The sequence below is a fragment of the Saprolegnia diclina genome, assembly GCF_000281045.1.
Source record: "Saprolegnia diclina VS20 unplaced genomic scaffold supercont1.223, whole genome shotgun sequence".
In the NCBI taxonomy this organism is placed as follows: Eukaryota; Oomycota; class Saprolegniomycetes; order Saprolegniales; family Saprolegniaceae; genus Saprolegnia; species Saprolegnia diclina.
Genome location: NW_008246290.1, coordinates 1 through 9720, shown reverse-complemented (window position 1 = coordinate 9720; position 9720 = coordinate 1). Strand labels below are relative to the sequence as shown.

At 57.1% G+C, this 9720-nt stretch overlaps 3 protein-coding genes across 3 annotated transcripts; 1 reads left to right on the top strand and 2 right to left on the bottom strand.

The window, feature by feature from the left end:
• Positions 1 to 1902, bottom strand: SDRG_17239 (hypothetical protein; the record flags this gene model as incomplete). The annotated part of the gene is made up of 4 exons (XM_008623479.1): positions 1090 to 1902; positions 775 to 1043; positions 178 to 723; positions 1 to 129 (listed from the first exon to the last, which is right to left on the bottom strand). Coding segments are annotated over exons 1-4 (1608 nt in total), but the record flags the coding sequence as incomplete, so codon positions are not given.
• Positions 1903 to 3369: 1467 nt separating this feature from the next.
• SDRG_17238 (hypothetical protein) lies at positions 3370 to 5660 on the top strand. Its single transcript, XM_008623478.1, has 10 exons — positions 3370 to 3701; positions 3756 to 3905; positions 3951 to 4099; positions 4142 to 4267; positions 4320 to 4491; positions 4535 to 4657; positions 4702 to 4847; positions 4897 to 5150; positions 5198 to 5306; positions 5349 to 5660. Exons 1-10 carry the CDS (start codon positions 3471 to 3473, stop codon positions 5581 to 5583), a joined length of 1695 nt encoding a protein of 564 aa, XP_008621700.1. The 5' UTR covers positions 3370 to 3470; the 3' UTR covers positions 5584 to 5660.
• Positions 5661 to 7283: 1623 nt separating this feature from the next.
• SDRG_17237 (hypothetical protein) lies at positions 7284 to 9720 on the bottom strand (the record flags this gene model as incomplete). The annotated part of the gene is made up of 3 exons (XM_008623477.1): positions 7284 to 8063; positions 8114 to 8750; positions 8805 to 9720. Coding segments are annotated over 3 exons (2297 nt in total), but the record flags the coding sequence as incomplete, so codon positions are not given.

Genomic DNA, 9720 nt, shown 5'->3' with positions numbered 1-9720 from the left:
TTCGACGACGACTGGCCACAGTGATTGCGGACTGAGTTTCCAGTAGACAATGTCGGTATGGGCGTCAATGGCCTCGAGCACATAGGACCGCTTCAGGAGGCAGTTGGACTTGTAAAACGGACTGTCCATCTACACGCGATTTCATATACTGGACAGAACGTAGTAGAAGAAGGGTACCTGCAGCAGCATGTCCAAGACGCGCTGGCTGCTCGCGGGAATGTGCAGTGAGGCTTTCATTGGCGGCCACGCCGGCGACGGCACCGGGTGCGCATACACGCGCAAGTTGGAGTTTTGCGCGTACAAGCTCCAGCGGTCGAGGCCCTGGAGCCAGCGAAATTGCTTGAGCATCGAGCGTGGCAGGGACCCGAGCGACGGCCGGCGCACAATTTTCGGCGGCGGCGCGATGGCCCGAGTGGTCTTGGGCGTTTTGGACGTTGGTGGTGACGTTGGCGGGAGCCGCGACTCGGTCGCTTCGTCCACGTCGCGGTCCTGGGCGAGGTACCAGTGCACGTATTGATGCCAATGAGCCTCGGCCTGCGCAATGCACTCGAGGATGCTGTTGCGCCACCAAAGCGCCGTCTCGAGCGACTCGGCAGCGAGTGACAAGGGCGCGACTGAGCTCTTGGTGAGAAGCGTGCTGGCGCTGGCCGTGAGCGCTGCGGACGAGACCGCCGCGGCGCCAACGCCGACAAGACCGATGCCGGCGAGGCCCCCCGTGAGAACCTAAAGACACAAGCCCTCGGTACACAGAGGAATGCAAGGGCAGCGACGTACAACGGCCGTGGCAGCCGCTGCGAGTTTCTTCATGCGCGCCTTCTTGATGTTGGCTTTCGGATCAAAGTCAAAGTCAAAGCCGTCACCAGATGTGGTGCCCGGCGTCGCCAGTGGCGTCATGGGCATCGCTTCGTTGTACTCTTCCGACTCTTCCGAGTACGTGCTCGAGTAGTGCCGAATGCGAAAGGTGAAGAGTCGCTTCGACTCCATGAGGCTTGGCGACTCGCGCACTTCGTCGACCGTGCAGCCGGGTCCTAGCGCATACCAGCCTATGCACAGCCTTTGAGCACGATCGCAGTCGGCAAAGAGGCGTACCTCGGGGCTCGCGGTCGCCCTTCTTTCGAAAGTAGCACAGGATATGCGTCCCGTTGGGCGCCGACCGCATCATAAAGTACCGTTCGCGCCAGAGGTTGACGTGCTGGCCCTTCTTGCGCAGGTAGCCCTCGATGCGGATCTCGCCAAGCGACGCGACGTCTTCGCCCGCCGGCACCGACCGGCCGCTGGAGGATGCACCGCGCAGCGCGCGCTCGAGGCGCATCTCTTCGACGAGCACGAGCAATTTGGGCTTGATCCAGTCGCGGAGGAGATCTTCGACTTGCAGGTCAGCGTCCATGTCCGACGCTTGGCGCGCGACCGCGGCGCGGGCCTCGGCTTCCTTGACCAAAGACTCCTTGGCCATGTCTTCGCAGAACTTGGAAATGCGCGCGGCCATTTTGGCCGACACGGTCTTCTCGGGCAGCATGATGACCTTCCAGAGCTTGACGAGCGACGCCTCGAGGATGTGGATACCGCTCTCGCTGCTCGCGTAGCGCGCGGTGAAATAGTCGTTGCAGATCATGTCAAAGAGCATCGAGATGTCCTCGTTGTTGCTGCTTGTGTCTGGCGACGGCGCTGACGACTCGCCGAACTCCTGCGGGCCATGGAAGCTCGCGGGACGCCGGTTCAGGCGCACGGGCGACTCGGTCGCGGCCGGTAGCATCGATGGGCTGCGCCGGGAGAACGGGTCCGGCTCCGCGAGCTGGGACGAGCTGCGCCCGCGGGCCAGCGTCGCCGGCGCCCGGGGGGAGGTGGTCGGCAAGGTAAGGTAAGGTGGCTCTGGGACCCACGTTCCATTGGCCAAAAGGTGCGATACTTCCACAGTATTATCCAATCACCACGCATTTTGGGCTCGTGCGCACGAGGATTGGACAAAATCACGTGGCACGATCTTCGTATGGGCTCGTTGGCGTCGTCATCATCATCATCAACACGCTTCGTGCAATGGGAAGCTGCCAGCAAACATGCAATATCCAGCATGCGATGCCATGCCATGTACGAGGTTGATCCTTGCGTGGACCATCACAACGCACGTCAACTCGCTCGGTGTCTCTGACCTTTGGGGCAGTCTATGCATCTTGGTGCAGCAAGGAACGACGCCAATTAGGATGACTTGTGGCATGTTCCATTTCAATATTTACTTCATATTATATAATAGACTTGCGCTCTACGCGTGGCGCTGACGAAACTCGGCAAGTCGTCGTTGCGCGTGATCGGGTTGAGTTTCAGATGGGCCATCGCCTTTGTCATGCGACCGGCGGATGATCGCGCCGCGCTTCTCCTTGGAGAAGGTGACATCGGGGCTGTTGGAGAGGTACCGGAGACCGGCAAAGTGTCGACATGCCAACGTGATGATGCCGATGATCGAGTACGTCGCGGGGTCGGAGAACCACGTCTTGACTGGGTCGCGCGGGCAGTGGTCGAGGCCATCGTTGTTCTTCGTGGTAGTGGTGGTGAGGATCGAGCAAATGCTGGAATGAAGGGCAGAAGGCGCGCCAAAAAGACAAAGATCGTTCTCAAAAACACACAACGAGCAGAGAAAAACCGTGAAATTGACACGCGCGTTTCGGTTTCGCGCGAGCTATGACTCGGCGAGTGGGGTCCACCACGGGATGGATCTCTCCGTACGCAGCTCCCTCCCAACGACCCAGTGCTGGGGCCAACTCCCGCGCATTCAGGCGTAGCGCTACGTATGCGAAGTCTTTGTGTCATAATGAAGATAACGCGGAACACGTTCATATATATATATATATAAGTTCAAGCACAGCGCCTCGCCCAGAGTGCTCAGAGGAGCTACCACTATTCGATACAAAAACAAAGGTTTATGGTTGTCTTCATGGCCCCCAATGAAGGCGTAAATCATCTAGTTGGAGGCTTGCGTTGTACTACACACCATATTCATGCTTTTCTTAGCTGGCTAAGCCTCATTGCATCGTGCAGTTCGATGTATTTACGAATTTATTGCCTGTCCAAATTGGGTCCATTCGCAACGAAGGCGGTTGGGTGCGCTTAGAATTGTATATGCCACCTCTCCCAAATTCACTTCCAAATGCGTCGAATGTAAATCCTTCAAGAAGAATTAAGAAACGAGTTCGTCGTTGTGTGGCGCATCATATTTATTGTCTTGAGATCATAATGGTATCAACATTTTGTCAGTTATGCTCGTGTATAGCGATGTTATGGCTTGTCCAGATTTGAAGTGGCGTTGACATAGACATGCTCAGGGTATTTGATATTTCAAATGCTAAATCCACGCAGATTTGTTTTTACATACACAACCTTCGAGCTACGATCCCGTATAGTTTATTGCAAGTGATTCGCTTTTGCTACCTGCTTGCTGTCCCCCTGCTTGTGCACAGTACTGGTACCAGCACAAAGCCATGACTCATGGCTTTGTGACCGGATACGGCCGACCATTTATCCGAGCAGTCTGCGACTGCACTTTCGAATTCAAGATGGACCAGCAAAAGCTCAAAAGGAACCTCCTCCCGCGCAATATGAACCGCGTCGACTACTGTGAAGTGGCCAGCGACGAAAGCGGTGGCAGCGGCAGCGACAGCGACGGAAGCGGCGGCAGCGACAGCGACGGAAGCGAACAAGACGACCACGACGTACGCTCTGCAACTGCAAGACGACCTCTCGTGACGTCAACGTTCACCACGTAGGCCCACATGCGTCGCACCGATGCTAGCGAAGCGAAGGAGGAGGGCGACGACTGCGGCGTCTTATACGACAGCGACAGCGACGACAATGATGCGCTTCTGAAGTTGTTTCGGCAAAAGGTACCGCCGACGATTGACCGCGGGGCCAAGATGGTAAACCCAACGCGAGTCCTCGTGGCTGTAACGTGCGTCCCATAGGGCGCTGAGTCTTGGTCTGTCGGCCAGTATGTGGTTTTTTATATGCTCCACAAGCTGGTTTCGATGTTCGTGCATAATGGGATGTACAACGTCATCGCGAAGGCGTTCGGCGTTGTGGGCGACGAATGGCATGCAATTTTCGAAATGAGGTGCGTTGCACTTGCTCTATGGGTGATTCGACGTGTGGGCAGATATCAATGCATCAAACGAAGCTTGAAGCACAGAGAAGACGAGGCGTTCGAAGCCTCGGAGCTGAACCTACTCTTGCATCCCGGCAAGTTGACAACTTTCAAGGAGCTCGAGAAGCAGCTTCCTGAGTACTGCAACATGTCGAAAGGTTCTTGTCGCCTATCGATGTCGTGTCGCTAGGAAGAACCCAAGAAGTATCATGCGCGAATTTATTCGCATACATGCCAAGAAGACCGCAAACGCGATGCAGTCACGTTTCCCAAAGCTGACTCGCGTGCCCAAGCACGCAAAAGCCGCCCAACCGAGCGACGGCCACACCGACCAAGTCGCCGATCTGTCACCGCCGCAATGGGTACAAAGCGTTCATAAGTACGTACTCTGACGCGCCGACGTAGATCGATGACCGAGCTGAGATCAAGAAGCAGCGTTTGGCCATGGGTCCAAAGCCATGCCCGCTCGACAAGTTCTGGTACTTTTGCGACGTTGTCAACGAGTATAAGGACAAACTCGCCACCATAGTACGTGCGACACATTGCTCGTTAGTGTGCGTAATGTCTTGTAGACGAAGGGCGGCGGCTGGACTCTCCTCCAAGACTTCCACCTGATGATTGCGGTGCATGTGACCAACACCAACTGGGACCGGGTCGAGGCGCTTGTCAACTCCAAGGACTCGCGTTGGGGCACCACCGAAGAGAAAGCGAAGCAGAGGTTGGTGCATGGCCAAAGGAGTATACTGATGTGGCTCGCAATCGCCTAGATACAAGGCCCTGGGTCATTACAGGGTGCCAGAGGGTGTCAAGCTTACCATCGCCGAGTCCGAATGGCTCAAGAAGAACCTGGCGGCGTGGCCAGACGCCTACCCCGACAAGTCTTTCGACCAGCTCATAGATGACATCAAGACGACTAAGCCCGAGTATTGCAAGTTCAAGAAAAGCGAGTTTCGAGATTGGTTTGCTACGGCCAAGGTCGCGTGGCTGCTTCGACCCCTCGTCCCTGCCAACGCCAACCGAGGTACCAGTGTCTTGCGACGACGACAAGAACCGAATAAATTATTGAAGGCGCCACGACCGAGCCATCGCTGACGACGGCCAACCTCGTCCGCGGCAGAAACAAGGGTGCGGTATCACCACCTAAGACCCAAGGCCCAACCAAGAAGGCCCGGCGACGGTAGGATCATGTCATTTCCATATTCTCATGTCCAAGCGCTAGCCGTCCTCGCGGCTGCAACGATCTCGCGCAGCAAGCTCTCGGTGTGTTTGCCGTGTACCTGCGCTTCTTCCACACTCACACCGAGCCGATGTTCGGGATCGAACGTCGGTGGGACGAGGATATGTCGAAGGTCCCCACGCCTACGGAAACAAGTCTCGGCAAGAAGGCGAAGCTGCAGCAGGCATTGAGCAAGCGCAAGCGTGCCGACCAATTGCAGTACCAAGAAAGACAGTAAGTAAGCGTACGGGTAGCATCACTCGAGTAAGACGATTATTTGTAACGTGAACGACGTATTCCTCTTCGGGTCCTGAATGCGTACCAGTACATCCATATTTGGGCAGCAATCCGTGAGTTCGTCCTTCACTCACGGATTCGTCGCACAGATTCACGACGAGCTAGCTAAGACTACCGCGCAGCTGCGAAGCGGACCTTGAACGACATGTAGAGAAGTCACCCAGGTCCACTTCGATACCTACTCCAAGCTCATCATCATGACCGCCACGAAGGTTTCTTTCGCAAGCATCATTCGGGACCACCATTCTGTCGAAAGCGGCTCGTGCCAAAAGCAGAGATTTCCCGCTGGAGTCGTTTTTCATGGCGTGTTTTTAGAGTGGTGATACATACCATACAGACATGTCAAAAGAAACACACAGTTCAAAACCCAAGTGCCCCCTTTTGTCACAGATGTGCACCGCCGATTTGCCATGCCCGCGGGCATTGGCGCGCCAGCACATCGGCTTCGCCGAGCCAGTCGTTGTCGCAGCTCTTGGCGCGAGCAACGGACCGCGGCTTGTTGGCAAAGAGCTGCGCCTCGTCGAATGCTGCGTCGAGCGCACGGCTCTTGCGCTCTGCGACCACCGAGACAAGTCTTACGAGCCCGTTTCTCGGTATGACCTCTGGATGGTGATTGCGACGACGACGTTCGATGCGTTCTACAGCTTATCAACAACGACTAAAAGCCGTGCATCCCTGGCGCAGCCCTTGGCACTCCGCGCCTGTCGCCTTTTAGGCTGCCACGTCGTGTGTGCGAAGCCGCCGACGTCAAGCAGCGCACGCGACGCGTCAGACGTATCGCAGCACGACGAAGGGAGCTGGAAACGAGCGCGCGCGTCCTCAAGACATGTCTGCAACTCCTAGCGAGTGTCCGTGACGCTGACAAGCACTCTCGGATGCAGTCGGCGCGCATCGTTGTCGAAGCTCGGCTCGTTTCAATCTCGTGCGTCAGCGAGCAGCTCGTCACGTGTTGGACTCTGCGCTAGCGTCGCCGTGTTTCCTCACGGTCCTCAACGTTTATCATTGTCTCTTGCGCACATGAGAAGAAGACCTCTCTCATCTCGAAGACGACGTCCAAGACATGGCGCAATTCTCGCTTCGCGGGTTTCTCGGGATACTGATCCCTCGAGCACTTCCTCCATGCGGCATTGGCGGCGCGGCTTCAGCGGGCCAAGCAGCTCCAGCGTCCCCGACTCATTCTCCGCGTGAAGAAGAACATCAGCCCGACCATGCGCGGCTGTTTCGGCATTGGTGCGATGGCGACGGCTCGACAGGCAGCGATCAGCAACGTCAAAGCCCATCACGCGGTCAGCGTTCCAGCACGAGGTAATTCCTCAGCGTCTTAGGCGAGTGGTTGAGGCGCCCGCGCGTCGCACAATGTTTCGTCCCATGGTATGCTACTGCTCCATGCAAGTGTCAACGCCCAGGCGCTTGCTCTGCACTTCAACACCGGCAAAGCCGTGAACTACTTGGAGGTCGCCAACCAAATACGCTTCTTCCCTTTTCAGCTTGCGTGTCGGAGGTCAGTTTGCAAAACGTCATTCCTGTCAAGTGAACTAGACTCGTTCGATTTCGACACTTGCCCTCGTAATATAATGTGGCTAGTGCGCCGACCCAGTGTCTGCCGTTCGTAGCACTACGGTATCATTGGTGGTGCGCGGACACATTGACACAAGCCATGACATATATTGAGTTGCACTACTTTTCAGCTGGACGGCGTGACTTCTTTTGGTCGAAGTGGACGTTGCAAAGGCGGTCTTTTGTGATAGCAACTTTTTCACACCCGGCTTCGGTGCAGGTCGCGCAGCTATGTGTGCAGCAGCGACGCAGACCAGAGACCCGACCCTCGGTCCGGCACCCGGAAACGCTGCACTTCTTGTAGATCAAGGCGTAATCGAGCGTCTTTGCTGCGTAAAAGGTACGTCCATCCTCACGGCCGTACCATGTCATGTCCGCGCAGTTCTGGAAGCGCCCCGAGGCCTTCATGATGGTGTTGTACTGCTCCGTAGCCGTGTTGTCGACGGGCGTGGTCGTAGGAATCGCCTCGACAAAGGCCTTGATCTCGTTGAGGTACTCGTACATCGTCTTGTCGAGGTTCGCTCTGGCTTCGTCCATGTACTTTGGTTTGACCTGGGGGTAAAACGCGAGCATGAGGTTGATACCGAGCAGCATACGCGGCTTGAGGGCCGCCAGCAAGTTGTTGTCTTGGGGCAGCTTGAGCTCGAGCCAGACGCATGACTCCTTGCATAGCAAAAAGACCGCGTCGCACACAAACTCGTCGACGACGTAGACGTAGAGTGTCGTGACGTCACCCGGCGTAGTGTCGTCACTCGTGCTCATCCCGTCCTTTTTGGACCTGTCTTTCTGGTGCGGATGAAAGTCCTTCTCTTCGACGCGCCGAAACCACGGCACGAGAGCTTTTGGAAGCCCGCTCCAGATTAACTACAGAAATACAAGTATCAGTGCCGCGGTCGTGAGATAAGAGTACTTACGTCAATGATGAAAGGCTGCACCATCGTTGTCGGCTCGTTCGAGAACCAAGCTTTCTGGGCACGTTTGAGCTTGTTGTTATAATCTTCAGGTGCGGGGTCCTGAAGGACGGCCGACGATATGCGCAGACGCCGGCGCTCTTTGAAAATCGGGCCACGCGACCTGCCGCCACCCGCCTTGCCGCCAACGAGCGTGTCGCCCATGATCGTTTTGCCACACAGCGCGAGCAGGCGCCGCAGGTCTTCGTGTTCTGCGATGATCATGACCGCCTTGAACGCGTCGACGCCTTCGGGTATCTCTAGCGCCGGCGCGAGCTCGGAAAGTATCTCATCACAGCGCGACGGGTCTTTGGTCATGCTGAAGACGCTCCATTTCACCATCGCAATCCAACGACGGTCGAGACGCAACGACTCGTCGAACGAGTCGCGCTTCTGCGGCTTCCCGGCTGCTTGCGCGACCATGCGCAACTCGAGGTTCAGTAGCCGCGTCCTGATCTTGTGCTCCGTGCTCGGCACACGGGTCGGCGTCACCGGGTCATTGGCCGGCGAAGAGATCGAGTTGGCCTCGTCCGGCGTCCACTCGTCACTGAGCATGTCGTAATCGTAATCGTCAAACTCGGACGACACGCAGCTCGTGCGTCTACGCGATGTTGCAACACGACGTGAGGTAGTGTGAGTACGACGTAAATGGTACCGCTCAGGTGTCGGCAAAGATGGCGCCGAGCGGCCATCTCTCGTGTAGAAGGCCAAGCAAGCTCGTTGGTTTTCGAGCGTGGGTGTGGCGGTGGTTACAAACTTCGCAAACCCGTCGCGGAGGCACAACCAGGCATTGACGTCTTGAACAAGCGCAATGTACTGGGGCCTCACTTCACCTTCGCGGACGACGAAAGCTGTGAGGTGGTACGCCCCATCATGAAGCGTTGTTGTCAACTCGTCGCCCACGTTGACTTCCCACACGAGCACGTCATGCGTCGGGGCGAGCATCGGCTTGCCCCAGTGCTCCTTGTTGCCAAAGATACGCTCGGGGACAGCCGTCGAGAAGATCTTCGCCATAAGCCACGTGAAATACGCCATGGGCTCTTGGGGTTCGCCACGGTGCGTGCCGAGCACCAAGTGCTTGATGCCAAACTTTCCCACGTTGTCACCACGAATGTCGACGAGCAGCGCCGCAAGACTGATCGCAAAGGCGTGGTTGCGAACGGCGTAGATCGAGTCGAGGAACGGCATGACGTGGGCGAGACATTCAAGCGTCGCCGTTGCGTAACTCGCTGGCGCAAGGTTGGACGGCAGTGCGCCACAAATGTCCCAATACGCCGAGTTGGTCGGGGGCACCACCAGCGGCGCTTGCACATGAGAACGTGCGGTCTCGGAGCACATCTGGATGCGAGCCTTGATATCCTCGATTTGCCATTTGATGAAGGCGGCCTCGGCTGCATTGCCAGCGTCGGGCGCCGGTACGTCGTCACCGGGCGTGCTTGCCGGCTCTGACGGCGGCGTGTCGAGGTAACGGGCCGGCTTTGACGGCGGCGTGTCGAGGCTGCGGGCCGGCTCTGACGGCGGCGTGTCTTGGCTGCGGGCCGGCTCTGACGGCGGCGTGCCTTGGGCCGGCT